This window comes from Nomascus leucogenys, chromosome 1a (assembly GCF_006542625.1).
Source record: "Nomascus leucogenys isolate Asia chromosome 1a, Asia_NLE_v1, whole genome shotgun sequence".
In the NCBI taxonomy this organism is placed as follows: Eukaryota; Metazoa; Chordata; class Mammalia; order Primates; family Hylobatidae; genus Nomascus; species Nomascus leucogenys.
Genome location: NC_044381.1, coordinates 81,022,511 through 81,038,336, shown reverse-complemented (window position 1 = coordinate 81,038,336; position 15,826 = coordinate 81,022,511). Strand labels below are relative to the sequence as shown.

Below are 15,826 nucleotides of genomic sequence, written 5' to 3'. Positions count from 1 at the left end.
TTTTAGTATTCTTTGTGAAAAAATGGAAAGTATGCATATGGCACTTCTGCTGCATACCAAGGGCCAATGGTTGAGAAAAAGCACTTATGCTACTGTTTGAGTTGTAAGCTGAACTATCCTTTTTATTCACAGAACACTATTTTTACTTGAAAAAAAGCCAGCTGATAAACTATATTGCTTTCCTTAAATACTAAAAGATTTTTTCTGAAGAGATAGGTGTTAATATTAACAACTATGATTTAAAGAAATATTGACTCTTGAAATGTGTCAACATTTGGAAGATCTGCCTAACTCAGTTAATCAGGATTTTCCAAGGGATCGAGCGTGATGTTATAAAATCATGCATTGTTAGAAGATCCATTCGAAGTACATTTTAATGTAAATTTTAATGTAAGAATGTATAAAGTTCATTGACATGGGTTTAGATTCCATTTTACAATTAATACATAATTTGCACTTGTCGGGTTTTAGTATAGTTTCAAAGAAAAATATCCACAATTATTCAAAAGGACTATTAAAATATTCCTCTATCTTCCAAGTGCATGTCTTTGAGAGGCTGGATTGTCTTCGCATACTTAAAACAAAATTACATGCCTCAGCAGATCAAATGCAGAAACACAACAATCTGTCCATTAGGTGGGTGCAAAAGTAATCGCGGTTTTTGTCATTACTTTCAATGGCAAAAACTGGAATTACTTTTGCACTGACCTAATATTAAGCCAGATATTAAAGAGATTACAAATACATAAAACAATGTCACTCTTCTATTTGTTTTAGAAAATATAACTACTTTAAAAAAGTGTTATTTCTACTACAGCCTGGGTAACACAGTGAGACCTCATCTCTAAAAAAAAGATAATAATAATAAAAATAGTTATTCCTATTAATATGTGGTGGGTTTATTATTGTTCATTTCTGAGTTTTAATTTAGTTATCAATGGATATAATTCATATAAACAGAAGCTCTTTGGGGTCCTTGATTTTTTAGCATAAGGGGAAATCTAATATTTTTACAATATTGAGTCTTCATTACTGAGGGGGAATTATTGATCCACCATTTAACAGCTGTGTCACCTTGCACTCTCCTGTACTTCACTGTAGATGTCAAATCACTTGCCCCAGGTCTCACAGCTGGCGAGTAGTGTAATCTTCCTTTGAGTACCATATTAATTGCTTGCCTGCATCAATTTGATGGCAAGAAAAAAAGCAGCTCTCTATTACCCCTAGCATACAATCAGGTTTTTTTGTTGTTGTTGTTTTTTACAGAAATGCTACTTCAAAAACAAAGACCGAAAAAACCTAGCAATAGATGGTTAACATGCAAACCACTGTAACTGAATCCACAGGACACTGTTTTTTTTTTGTTTTTTTTTTTTTGAGATGGAGTCTCACTCAGTCGCCCAGGCTGGAGCGATCTCGGCTTACTGCAAGCTCCGCCTCCCAGGTTCACGCCATTCTCCTGCCTCAGCCTCCCGAGTAGCTGGGACTACAGGCTAATTTTTTGTATTTTTAGCAGAGACAGGGTTTCACCGTGTTAGCCAGGATGGTCTCGATCTCCTGACCTTGTGATCTGCCCACCTCGGCCTCCCAAAGTGCTGGGATTACAGGCGTGAGCCACCGCGCCCGGCCCACAGGACACTGTTAATTCTGACATATGGCAATATGTCAGTATGGCAATACTGCTTAGAATATGGAATTCTTCATTACAATAGTATTCAGGGTCTTCACTGCTGAAGCCCAGCCTGCCTACACTGCCTGACTCTATCCCAGAAAGTCAGGTTGTCCAAATATCCTGTGTGTTATATCAGGTTCTTTGGTACCAGAGCAAATTCAGATCAAAATGCTTCAAGCTGAGGTCATGGGCACTTAAGCCCTCCATTAAAGAAGGAGATGTGGCAGCCCTGGCTGAGTTTCTGGGGTTAGGACTGCCCAGGCTACAAACAGATAAGGCTTCTCTTGATCAAACATGAGGGGCTATAATTTTATCACTTTTTAGTAATGATAATTATATAATCATCTATTTTATGAAATAGGGATGGAAAGTAAACACACACGGAAATACCTTCAATTGTTACAGAGAAACAGGAACTTACACTGCACCACTAGTAAGACTCCTAGACACCAAAGGCTTAGTAAGTATTAAATAAATGGACTGATGGACAAATGAAACATACCTTTACGAATGAAAAAAACATACCTGTAGTTGTGGCAGCTTGGCAGCTTGTTCTGGTGACATATGTTCAAGGGAGAACTGAGCTGAATAATTATTTAAGATCTGTTTCAAATTTTCTATTTCTTCATCACATTCATTGGTCTGTTTTATGACTACCTATAAAAAACCCCCACAAAAAAGAATCTTTGTCATAATCTAAGCAGATTAATGGACTATTTTCATTGTCTAGCCCCATAGAAGTTTTAATCAGTCAGAGCAAATATGCACCCATTGAGACTTCAACAGGACGTGGTAGCCTAAACAGAGAGAAGAATGTTTGCAAAGCTGACACCTGATCTCGCTCTACTAGATGCCAGGGCACCTTGGGCAGTGCTTAAAGTACAAGTCTCACTGGACACACCTGTGCTCTTAAGTATTTCCGGTCCAGTGGGTTTATTCTGGAAAGCATTTTATGGCACGTTAACATAAAGTTGCTAACTTTTGAGAAGTTACTGACAAGTCACATACACCATTTTAATACATATTCCATGGTTGGGGGGAGGGGGGCTTTCCGCATAGAAAGGTGACATAACGATTCAGACTGAACAGAGCATGTGAGGTCCGTGATGATGGGTTTTCCCGGTCCAGGCTCATCTTCACCTGGTATCCCTTGGGATCAGTGATGTGTGTTTTACGAGTAAGAGGCTGAGGGTTCAAGAACAGTCTGAATTTGCAGAATAAGGTAAAACTAACCAGAACAATACCTGGCATCTCGTGTTAGGGGAGCAGCAAAGCTCAGACCTATCTGTGGACTAAATAATATGATTAAGTATGATGAAAAACAAAGAAACAGACTTCAAAAGAAAAACTAGATACTCTTTGGTATGCTACATAATGAAGCAAAACGCCTTTTAAAACTACCAAGTTTCTAGCCAACACGGAATTCTTCCTTGTATTTTCTTTAATATTTAACCATAATTTTAGCTGTAGGCTGGAAATGAATAACTATGTTCACTATGCACATCTGTTCCCCAGCCCTCAATAATGAACTACATCCCGTTACTCCCCACAAAAGTAATTTGTCTTATTTTCTACAACGAGGGTACTTACAATATCTAAAGTAGAAATCAAAGGAAATGTACCATATTCTAATGATTGTCATCACCATTGTCTTCCTTAGCTTTGAAATATATGAGGGAACATCTGATTGCCACCAGCACAATGAGATGGAAAATTTGAGCAGCACAGTTTGATACCTAACTTGGTGCAAAATAGAACTTCCTCTTCTATTTCACCCCTTTCATCTGTGAAGAAGCCACTTGAAAGTATAGTTAGGACTGTGGCTTTCTTTTTCTGACCAGGAGACTAATAAAGCACAAAAGGATGAAAATAATTGATCAAATTTTATATATTTTTCTCTTTATATTATTACAAGATAGTACATTGAGTGCTAGATCTTTTTTCTCTCTGTGGGTGTTACAGAATGACATCAGTTGACCAGTGGCCAGACCAGAGAAACTGAGTTAAGACTCAAACCAGAGAGTACAGTCTCCTCAAACCTTAGGAGAACAGAGTGGCCACCAAAATGTGCATGAAATTTAAGAGGGAATAACATATAGTCATTTTTCTTCTTACAACCAGAAGGCAGTCATGAAAAACGAAAAATAACCCTTACAGTGACCCATCTAATCAGGAAAGGCAGCACGCAGGAGGTTGACGGAGAGGTTGGAAGTCTGTGCAGACTTTCTGCAACTTTCTGTTCTTGTGGGAGTGATTGTTGATCCAGGAATACAAACTAAAGATTATTCCTAACTAATGATGATTCCTGATGGAGAGTAGTGATTTAACAAAACCCAACCACCACCACTACCACCACCACGACACAAAACCCCTCTGGGGAGAAGATGAAAAATATCAGCTCTCAATATACAGAAATGACACCAGGAGTTTAGAAACTCAAATTCTTGTTCCATGTGTACATAAATTAACCTCTACACAAGTTAACTCTGTGGTCTTTCAGCAGGTCACTTAACCCTGATGCCAATTTCCTTATCTGTAAAAATAAAAATGATAAAGTGCCTATGCTACCTACATCACATGTTTGGTAATGAGAAAATCAATAGGAGAGTGACTGAGATGAACACACAGATTACTACGGTGATGATTACTTTACAGATCTGTTGGCCTCAGAGGCTGCAAATGCCTTGTTCAGGTTTGACTCTCTTCCCACAGCATTTTGCCCATGTAGGTCTTTAACAACTGTGGAATGAAATTAAATAGACCATAACTATGCTTTAATGTCTTAAAGGATAAGAACTGAGAAAAATAACCTTAGCTCCGTTCGAGCATGAAGATATGCTTTTATATCAAATGCCACCTCCTACAATAATAGGATAATAATGAATTTCAATTAGAAGTGAAAACCAAACCAGCTTTTGGTGAACATTTTCATTCAGTAAGTTGGCTGTCATCAGAAACTGCTTACCTTTAATAACTCATTTTGTTCTTGAGTCACATTTTCCAAAAGTTTTATATCTTGTAAAAGCTGATTTGTCCGCTGAAACACAGGCAGAGGTTTCATTCCTGTTTGGGGCAACCTCAGTTCCACTTGGTAAGACACTATCTCAGCAATGGTTTTCTTCATGGGACGTATATTTTCAAGTATGACCTTAATTATATAAGAGGAGCACGTTACAGAAATGAAAAGACAATGGCTACTGTTAAATTTAATTATTCAAAATTAAAATACGGTATAGTTTTTATAGTTTGCATTTTTAAAACAATTTCTTAGCTCAGATTGAAAAGAACTATTGTATCACTCATGATCCGGGAGTTGAAAGTCTCAGGAAAGAATAACTGGGGCAAGAGTAACCTACCAATACTAAATTACGCATTTGGACAACTTTTTCTTCCTTTTCTCCCTCCGCTTTCTGTGTAGAACTGGCGTTCTGCTGTGTATACTGTCACTAGGCAGTGAGCAATGTAAGGGCAGGTACTGCCTCTGACTTTCGTAGCAACTACACCTAGCACAGGGCTTCCCGTATAGCAGGCCCTCAAAAGTGCTTATTGACTTGAACAGAACTGTCCTGCATGAGTCCCAGGAGTATAATTATATTTTGCTTTAATAACATCTGATCCACAGAAATCTGGATTTATGTAACCAATACATTAGAAGAGATTACTCACGGTAATAAGTCATATTTCATATAATATCATTTCATTTAATCCTCACAACCCCTCGAGAGGTAAGTACCCTAACCTCCATTTCACAGGTGAGGAAATTGGGTTCATAGAAGTTAGAAGATCTAGGTAAGCTTAGTCTGTAAGAGGTGGAGCTGGGAACAGAATCCAGGCCTCCCTGGTCCTAAACCACATGCTCTCAATCACTAGGCTGAGCAGGGGATCAACATTTGCCTGCTGTTTAGTCATGTCCCAGCTCCTCTGGCAGGGGCTCTATTTACATTACAATTGGCCAATGTAATCACCTCAGTACCAGTGCACAGATATGAAAGAGAATCCAAAAACCATTAATTACTCAAAGTCATGCAGCCAGTGAGCAGTCCAGCTGGGGCTGGAACCCAGTGTCAGCCTGAATTACGTGCTCAAGCCCTTAAGTTTGATTTAAATGAAAAAATAACCTATAGGAAAATTATCTTTACATAGGTGGTACTACAACTATGATTTAAATATACAGTTATAGTTATTCCCATCAATTTCCCAACCTTATTTTGCTATTACTCTGGTAAGACTAAATGCTTTTTGTAATCATATTATATTCTATTTTGAAAAGGACATAATAAGTATCATAAGAAAATACTTTAAATAATAATCTATGCTTACCTGCCCATGTTTAAGATGTTCTTCAGGTGAAAAATCAAATATTTCTTTTGATAATAGGATAGTTTTGATTTTTGAAACTCTTTTTTCCATTGATTTTACTTCAGATTCAATAGCAACCACATCCTAGAATTTCAGAAGAACACACTGATGCAATATATATTGTACATTAGTCATCTATAAAACAGTTTATTGGCATTAATTCTATTCTCTTATTTAGCCAAATAATATCTGCCATCTATACCTCTGAAAAACTAATGAAGCACTATAGATAAATAAATAATGTTCACCATTTTCTTTTTTTTTTTTTTCTGAGACGGAGTTTCGCTCTTGTTGCCCAGGCTGGAGTGCAATGTCACGATCTCTGCCCACTGCAACCTCCGCCTCCCAGGTTCAAGCAATTCTCCTGCCTCAGCCTCTTGAATAGCTGGGATTACAGGCACGTGCCACCATGCCCAGTTAATTTTTATATTTTTAGTAGATACGGGGTTTCGCCATGTTGGCCAGGCTGGTCTCCAACTCCTGAACGCAGGTGATCCACCCACCTCGGCCTCCCAAAGTCCTGGGATTACAGGTGTGAGCCATCGTGCCTGGCCAGGGACCAACAAAACTTTATAAGAAAATGAAGAAGTATGTACAATAGCTGTTTATAGTGATATCTTCAAATTATGAGGAAAAGTTAAATTACATGGACATTATTCTGTGCACCTACTATTTAAGAAGGTATATAGAATTATACAATGTATTTTAGGGTAATTTTCATCAAACATTATAGAAGCATTTAAAAATTTTGAAATGAGCTTCAGTAACCAAAAATAATTACTTTAACACTTTATTCCCTGAAGATACATGAGTGTGGTGTAGGGAATGTAACTGAGTAACAAAGGTAAATAATGAAGAACTGTAATTGCCTCTACTGTGTGACTCTATCTTTAAATAAATGCTTCCGATGTTTCAAGCCAAAATAAAAATCCAGAGGCTGGCAAATAACAACCCCTAAATAAATATTTGCTATTGGTAAATAAAGACTTGGGACTACCTGTTTTACACTTGTTTTTAACTCCTTTTTGTGGAGAAGGGGGTCTTACCATAGTGCCCAGGCAGGTCTCAAACTCCCGTGCTCACACTATCCTCCTGCCTCTGCCTCCGTAAATGCCAGGATTACAGGTGTGAGCCACCGTGCTGGGCACCGCGCCGGCCAGAACTCTCTCTTTTAATTCTCTCTTTCCTATCCAGCATTTAAAAATCAGTAGTATTTCTCTTTGACAAAGAGAAAACGCTGAGCTTATTTTATCAGGATTCTTTACTCTTTAAAACAGACCACTTCTGGATTGAAAATGGGGAGATGGTTTTTGCTATAGTTTGTTATAGTTACACTACAGGTTGCAAAGTAAAGCAAAATATAATTCCACAAATGAGAACATACATGACATTTTACCAGATCAATGTGTCTTCACATTGATTAGTTGTATAGTGCTTGGTTAGTAGTATAACTCTAATTTATTTTTTATTTATTTGACAGAATCCTGCTCTGTCACCCAGGCTGGAGTGCAGTGGCACAATCTTGGCTCACTGCAACCTCTGCCTCCCAGGTTCAAGTGATTCTCCTGCCTCAGCCTTCCAAGTTGCTGGGATTACAGGTGTGCACCATGATGCCCAGCTAAATTTTGTATTTTTAGTAGAGACGGGGTTTCACCATGTTGGCCAGGCTCGTCTTGAACTCCTGACATCAAGTGATCCACCGGCCTTGGCCTCCCAAAGTGCTGGAATTATAGGCATGAGCCACCATTGCCCAGCCTCTAATTTAATCCTGAATGATTAAATGAATAGTGCAAACTTACATCAGCCATTCGCTGAATCTGCGGAAGGCTTTCCATTATTTTTTGTTGTAAAGCTGTTACTTGATTACTTAACTCTTGTATGGATTGTGTTAATTCATCTGTTTCAAAAATTACTGACAGGTCTTCTAGATCCATAAAGATTGAATGTAAAAGATTGTGCTTCTGTTCTGAATCTTCCAAAGCCATCTAGATAAACACAGAATGGGAAAAATAGAGACATCAAGATCCTGATATAAGTTGATTAAAATTTAAATCAGAGAAAATTGAAAGTTGTCTCGACATTTTAAACTAGCCATTTCTAGTTCGATAATGAAAACAGAACACCCTCAATTGTCAATGACAGTGAAAGACTTCAGAGTATCTACCCGCATAACTGTAACATAATAAGAAACATATATATTTGGTCTTCGTCCACTTCTAAAACCCTTGGAATCCCTTAATAATAGGGGAGAGAGAAGTGTCTTTTACTATACATAATAAGCCCTTTCATACATGTAATAACTTTCAAATTTAAGATGTCAAAATAGCTCAGCCACCTAATGAAAATATTCAGTTTGATAATGTACTCTTCAGGTAATTCCATAAAAAATAACTGATAGGAGAAAGAACATTCACTTACACAACTAGAATTTTAGTCACGAGTCACTAAAACTAAGTGGGCTATTCAGAATTTTATATTAATCTTATTCAAAATCCTTATAGGAGAAAACTTTTAGGAAAACAAAACTTAAAACCAATGCTTTTTTTTTTTTTTTTTTTTTTTTTTTTTTACCAATTATCATTGACAACAGCATCAAAAACCATAAAATACTAAGGAATAAATTTAACAATATACATGTAAGAAATGTATACTGGGCCGGGTGCGGTGGCTCACGCCTATAATTCCAGCACTTTGGGAGTCCGAGGCGGGTGGATCACCTGAGGTCAGGAGTTCGAGACCAGCCTGGCCAACATGGCGAAACCCTGTCTCTACTAAAAATACAAAAATTAGCAAGGTGTGGTGGCTCATGCCTGTAATCCCAGCTACTCAGGAGGCTGAGGCAGGAGAATCGCTTGAACCCGGGAGGCGAAGCTTGCAGTGAGCCATTATTGCACCACTGCACTCCAGCCTGGGTGACAGAGCGAGACACCAGACACCATCTCAAAAAAAAAAAAAAAAAAAAGATCTGCATACTGAAAATCACAAAACATTGTTGAGAGAAATTAAATCCCTAGAGAAATAAAGAGATATATCATGTTCCTGGATTGAATAGTCATTATGGTTGAGATGTTGTCTTCCAAATTGATCTACAAATTTAATGCAATCCCACTCAAAATTCCCACAGACCTTTATTTAGAAATTAACAAGCAGATTCTAAGATTTATATGGAAATACAAAGGCCTTGATTTAGCCAAAACAAATCTGAAAAAGAAGGACAAAGTTGTAGAATTGATGCTACCTGATTTCAAGACTTACTGTAAAGCTATAGCAATGAAGACTGTCATATTGGTGAAAGTATAGACATATAAATTAATTGAACAGAAGGGAGAGCCCAGAAATAGATGCACATGTATAAGGTCAATTGATTTCCAACAAAGTGCCAAAGTAATTTAATGGTGATTCTTATCAATAAATGACGCAGAAACAATTGGATATCACCATGGAAAAAAAGAACTTTGATCCTTCAATCACACCTTATACAACAATTAACACGAAATGAATCATAGACCTAAGAGTGTAAGAGTTAAAACTATCAAGTTACTGGAAGAAAACACAGGAAGAAATCTTTGTAACCCTGGGTTAGGTAAGGATTTCTTAGAATGCAGCACAAAAGAATAATCCATAAAAGAAAATACTGATACATTGGACCTCATTAAATTAATAACATTTGCTCTCTGAAAGACAGTGTTAAAAGAATGAACAGACAAGCCACAGACTTGAAGAAAATAGTTGTAAATGACATATATATCAAAAGAATGGTTTTCAGAATATTTTACAAAAAACTTACAACTCCACAAGAAGACAATGCAATTTTTTAAATGGGCAAAAAAAATTGAACAGATACTTCACAAAGGAAGTGTACAAATGACCGATAAAGACATAGATAAATGCTCAAAATTATTAGTCATTAGAGAAAAACAGTTTAAACCACAATGAAATGCCACTGCAAGTCACTAAAATGACTAAAATTTAAAAGGCAGACAATATTAAGTGCTGTCGAAAATATGAAGCAATTAGAACTCATGTTGCTGGTGGGAATGAAAAATGATACAGCCATTTTGGAAAACAATTTCTCAGTTTATTATTTATTTAAACACATCGTAAAAGTCAGAGATCCTACTTTTAGGTATTTATTCATTAAAATAAAATGAAAACATTTGTCTACACGAAGATTTATATATAAATATTCACAGCAGCTTTGCTCATAATAGCCTATGGTAGCAGCCTCTAAGGTAGCCCTGAATGACCCCTACCTCCTGGTATTCATACCCTTATATCAGCTTCCTTAAATGCAGGCCAGACTTAATAATTTAATTCTAATAAAATGTGGCAGAAATGATGAGATGTCACTTCCAAGGTTAGATTACAAAGACTGTGGCCCAGCCTGGGCAACAAACTGAGACCTTTTTACAAAAATTTAAAAATTAGCCAGGCATGGTTGTGTGCGCCTGTAGTCCCAGCTACCTGGGAGGCCAAGGTGGGAGGAACATTTGAACTCAGAAGGTGGAGGCTGCAGTGAGCCGACATTGTGCCGCTGCACTCCAGCCTGGGTGACAGAGCAAGACCCTGTCTCTAAAAGAAAAAAAAAATGTGGCTTCTGTCTTGAGAGCTCTCTCTCACTCTCCTGGAGATTGTTATGCTGAGGGAAGCCAGCTGCCATGGTGTGAGGCAGACTCCTGGAGGAGCCCACGTGTCTGTGAGTAGAAGCAGATCTTTTGAGGCCTGTCAACAGCCATGGGAATGAGGTTGGAAGCAGATCCCACCTCCTCCCTCAGGCCAAGTCGAGCCTTCAGATGAGCCTGCAGCCTTTGTCGACACCTTGACCGCATTCTCATGAGAGACCTTGAGCCAGAGATGCTCAGCTAAGCCATGCCCGTGGACTCCTGACCCACAGAAACTGTGATAATAAGTTTGTTGTTTCAAGTTGCTAACTTATGGAGTAATTTGTTACACAACAATAGCTAATATATAGCTCAAAACTGGAAGCAACCCAAATATCTATTAACTGGTAGATAAACAAACTACTCATTTCCAAACTTATTTCCAAAACTGGAACACTACTTGGCAATCAAATAATTAACTATGCATTAAGTGTAACAACCTGGATGAATCTCAAAGGCATTATGTTAAGTGAAACAAGTGAGCCACGAAAGACTACATACTCTTTGATTCCCTCTATATGATATTCTAGAAAAGGCAAAACTATAGTAATAGGAAACAGTGAGTGATCACCTAGGGTTGAAGACGGGTGAAAGGGGATTGACTGCAAAGAGGCAGGAGGAAACGTCTTGGGAGATGGAGATGTTCCTCATATTGATGGCGGTGGTGGTTATACAACTGCACTTTTATCAAAACTCACCTAACTGCATACTTAAAATAGGTGTATTAATATTTTTACTGTATGTAAATTATACCTCAATAAAGTTGATTTAAAAAACAGGCCGGGTGTGGTGGCTCACGCCTGTACTCCCAGCACTTTGGGAGTTCAAGGCGGGCAGATTAGCTGAGGTCAGGAGTTCCACAGCAGCCTGGCCAACATGGTGAAATCCTGTCCCTACTAAAAATACAAAACAAGGTCGGCATGGTGGCATGCACCTGTAATCTCAGCTACTGGGGAAGCTGAGGCAGGAGAATCACTTGAACCTGGGAGGCTGAGGTTGCGGTGGGCCGAGATCACGCCATTGCATTCTAGCCTGGGCAAAAAGAGTGAAACTCCGTCTCAAAAAAAAAAAAAAAAGTTTTCTATTTTTATAATGTCATTTTATGAATTTATGTTTCAGTTATTCTTACAACAGTAGTATTTGTGGAATTATCTTTAGGTTACAAAGACCTGTTTTAACAAATGCAATCCAGGTAGAAGGGTATAGTGCAATTAAAACAAACATTTAAAGCTTAGTTGAGAGTTCTGAAACTTCTTTAAAAGTCAGTTTCAAAACTAATACCTGAATATGCTAGAAAATGGAAAAGGGCATCCTAAAAGTAGAATTATTGGACAAATGAGGATTTCACATAGGACTAGTTATTTGGGACTTACTTCCCAGGAGGAGATTAGGACACACTGGGACACATAGAAATAAACCCGCATCTTCCCTGTCCCTACTTCCTTTACTCAGTTCTAGCTCAGAAAGAAAGTCTAGCAATTTAGAATGCCCTGAAGTTTGAGAGATGCTTTTACATTTTTACATTTGTATCAGTAGAAGGTAGCAAAATCCCAGCTGCTTTTGCCTGAGCTCACTTTTGTACAGTTTTTTTTTAACTCATAATAAGCATGTGAAGGAAAAAAAAAGCATAATTCCTCTCTTTTGTCTTGGTAAAGTCCTCAAAAATAGTGAATCAAGGTGATAAAAAGTTTAAAAATGACAAACTTTGGGGATGTGGAAAGTTAATCCAAGTGGGAGAAGGCAAAAAAAATCACAAGCAAGGGGAAGAAAAAAAAATGGGTAGAAATGCAGCATCTTTACAACTGTTATCATAAGAAAAAAATATGCCAACAATTCTCAAACGTCAGGGAGGTCTGAGGTCAGCAGCTCACTTAGGAACACACTGTGCCATTCTAAAGACAGAAAAAGGAGCTGAATCATCTTTGAAGTCTGATTCTGTAAACACTGTTACCAAATAATCTTTTCTCTAAGGGATTCCTTCTCATGGCAGAATAAGAGAAGGGAAACACACCTGCGCAATGCAACTTCCCTAGTACTCAGCATCCGGAAGATGTTTTGCAGCCGAGGCCTCAAGTGGGAAAACATTTTCATTTGTTTTGACTTTGTAAGCCAGCATGGACACATGGGGCATGTGTGGAGTACCAGGAAGGACAGGAAATGTGGAATCATGGTGTGTTAGAAGTGGAAGGAACCATGGGTTCGTTTTCTATTGCTGCGTAACTAATTACCACAAACTTAATGGCTTAAAACAAAACAAAGTTATCTCAGTGTCCAAGGGTAAGGAGTCCAGGCATAGCTGAGGTGAGTCCTCTGTACAGGGAGCCACAAGGATGTAGTCCGGTGCCATCTGGAGCTTGGGGTTCTCTTTCAAGATCATTCAGATTGTTGGCAAAATTCAGCTGTAGGACTGGGTTCCCTGTTTCCTTGCTGGCTCTCATTGACTCTCAGCTTCTAGAAAAAGCCTTTGGGCCCTAGCTCCATGGCCCTCTGACAATATAGCCGCTTTCCCAAGAAGAATCTCTCTACACTCTGCTACAGGCTGAGTAGCCCTTATCTGAAATGCTTGAGACCAGAAGCGTTTCAGATTTGGGACTTTTTCAAATTTTAGAATGTAAGTATTATACTTACCGGTGGAGCATTCCAAATCCCAAAATCCCATATTAGAGAGTCTTATAATCATGTTAATCAAGTATTTATGGGAGTGACTACCCCATTACCTTACTCATATAACGTAACCTAGTCAATGAAGGGACTATCCCATCATATTCATATGCTTGCACACATTCAAGTATTATTCTTTCAGGTCATATACACCAGAGGATGGGAATATTGGGGGGCATCTTAGAATTCTAACAACCAAAACCATTAGCACTATCCTATGCACATTCTTTTGTGTTTTTTTTTGTTTTTTTTTTTTTGAGATGGAGTCTCGCTTTGTCGCCCAGGCTGGAGTGCAGTGGTGTGATCTCGGCTCACTGCAAGCTCCGCCTCCTGGGTTCACGCCATTCTCCTGCCTCAGCCTCCCAAGTAGCTGGGACTACAGGCGCCCGCTACTGCGCCCAGCTAATTTTTTGTATTTTTAGTAGAGACAGGGTTTCACCTTGTTAGCCAGGATGGTCTCGATCTCCTGACCTCGTGATCCACCCACATTCTTTTTTTTTTTGAGACGGAGTCTCGCTCTGTCACCCAGGCTGGAGTGCAGTGGCGCGATCTCGGCTCACTGCAAGCTCCGCCTCCCAGGTTCACGCCATTCTCCTGCCTCAGCCTCTCCGAGTAGCTGGGACTACAGGCGCCTGCCACCACGCCCGGCTAATTTTTTGTATTTTTAGTAGAGACGGGGTTTCACCATGGTCTCGATCTCCTGACCTCGTGAAATCCGCCCGCCTCGGCCTCCCAAAGTGCTGGGATTACAAGCGTGAGCCACCGTGCCCGGCCTCCACATTCTTATTTCATGGGGAGAAACTGAGGTCCACAGAAGATATACTAAATTATCAAAAAAGTCATAAAGTAGTTATCAGGACAGTGAGAGCTGAATCCTGCTCTCCAAAATCCGTGTCTAGTGCTTGCCACTCTCTCAAGCTTCCTTCTGCCACTGACATGGTTAGTGGTAAGGTGGTATTTCAGGAAAGGAGGAAAAAGACGATCAGCTAAGCCGTGAATCTTTATGTAGATGCTATGAGTGGCAGAAAACCTGGAAGAACACTTACCTGCAGAGTGCTAGCATGGTGACTCAGTGTCCTCGAAGAGTCATAGTCAGCAGGATTGGCCAGCAAATGACTGGTATTTTCTATCCAAGCCTCAGTGCTCTTCAGAAGGTCACTATATTCCTCCATCTTAACTGTGGCCTGGGAAAGAGATGCAGGACCAAACCTAGTCAGATGCCTTTTACTGGAGCCGAATGACTCCTAGATGAAGTCAATTGCTGTTGGTCAAGGGTGTGTGTCGGGCCTTGCAGATGCTTGCTCCCCATGGCTGGGGCTACTTATTCACCTGCTCTAGGCTATGACACTTCTGACTTTTAAGACTAACTCTGACCATAGGTGGAAAGGATTTAAGCAGTTCTACTCCAACGTTATGGGCCTCAGCAAAGTTCTAGGTTAGCCTTGCAACTATTCTGGTTCTCATTTTATGCTTCATTTTAAAAACTGGGCTGTACTTTGTCCTCCTGTTCAGGACCTTGCCCTACAGTTCTTCTAAGACTAGGATGCTGCCTCACTCTTGCTAAATCACAAACACAAGTCAGCCAACCACAGCTCCTATTTGGAAGGAGGGTAGAGAGGGTATCTTGTCCTGAAATGACAGTCTTTCTCATTGTTGTCTCCCTCACTAGACTCCTGAGATCATCTGCCCTAAATTCCCATTACTGGTCTTTATCCACCTGTTGGGGAGCCTGGACTTCCCGCAGTTTGCCTGGCTCTTGCTGTGGTCAACTTCTGGATTCTTGGTTCTGTCTGCCCAATCAGACTTCCTGCCTGCACTAGCATTGAAATCTGTCTCCTCAGCACCCACGCGAGCCTACCATGGCCCCAGCTTCAAGTCCAGAACTGATAATTCAAGAGAAACTGTTTCTGAATATATTATTTTGTTTTGCTTTAACACCATCTCAATACCACCACATGATATGAAGCTATTATGAGTCACAGCCATACCTTATTCAACTGTGAGGTTCTAGACTCTGCTCTCTGTGATACTTGCTGATACTGCTGGAAAGGAATCATCAAGTTATCCATCCATTCTTGAGTCTGTCCTGGGTCCTGTTCAACAATGTCCTGAACTTCAGAATCCAGCTCATTTAGTTTGGAATGCCATAGATCTAACTCGTCCCACATTTTCTGGAGAAGGAAATCGTAAGTCAACTTGAATGAAGAGGCCATAGTTTATGGAGGCAATGCCTGGTTTTCACACAGTATTTACATTTATAAATGCTACTAAAACATCACAGAAACAACATCACATGAATAGTTGTTAATTTACACCCAGCAATTTGTGATGTAAACTGAAAAACACTTTTCCTGAGCTCTCCTAACTATAACTGTATTCATTTCACTACAAATTAGCTGTAGGGGAACAGAAAGACCTGGACATTTCTAGAGATGACTGACACAAACAAGGTCAACATAGCCCTCATCTCTCA

The 15,826-nt window shown here is 39.3% G+C and overlaps 1 protein-coding gene across 2 annotated transcripts in view; it reads right to left on the bottom strand.

Annotated features, from left to right (window-relative positions):
* The window catches only part of SYNE2 (spectrin repeat containing nuclear envelope protein 2), a 376,334-nt gene that overhangs the window by 131,308 nt on the left and 229,200 nt on the right, over positions 1-15,826 (bottom strand). For both annotated transcript variants that reach the window (XM_030811980.1, XM_030811985.1), the window contains exons 56-61: positions 15,342-15,524; positions 14,400-14,537; positions 7,831-8,016; positions 5,993-6,115; positions 4,638-4,820; positions 2,198-2,329 (exon numbers count right to left, since the gene is read on the bottom strand). In XM_030811980.1, coding sequence (XP_030667840.1) covers positions 2,198-2,329; positions 4,638-4,820; positions 5,993-6,115; positions 7,831-8,016; positions 14,400-14,537; positions 15,342-15,524 — 945 coding nt within the window. The remainder of the gene's footprint in view (positions 1-2,197; positions 2,330-4,637; positions 4,821-5,992; positions 6,116-7,830; positions 8,017-14,399; positions 14,538-15,341; positions 15,525-15,826) is intronic.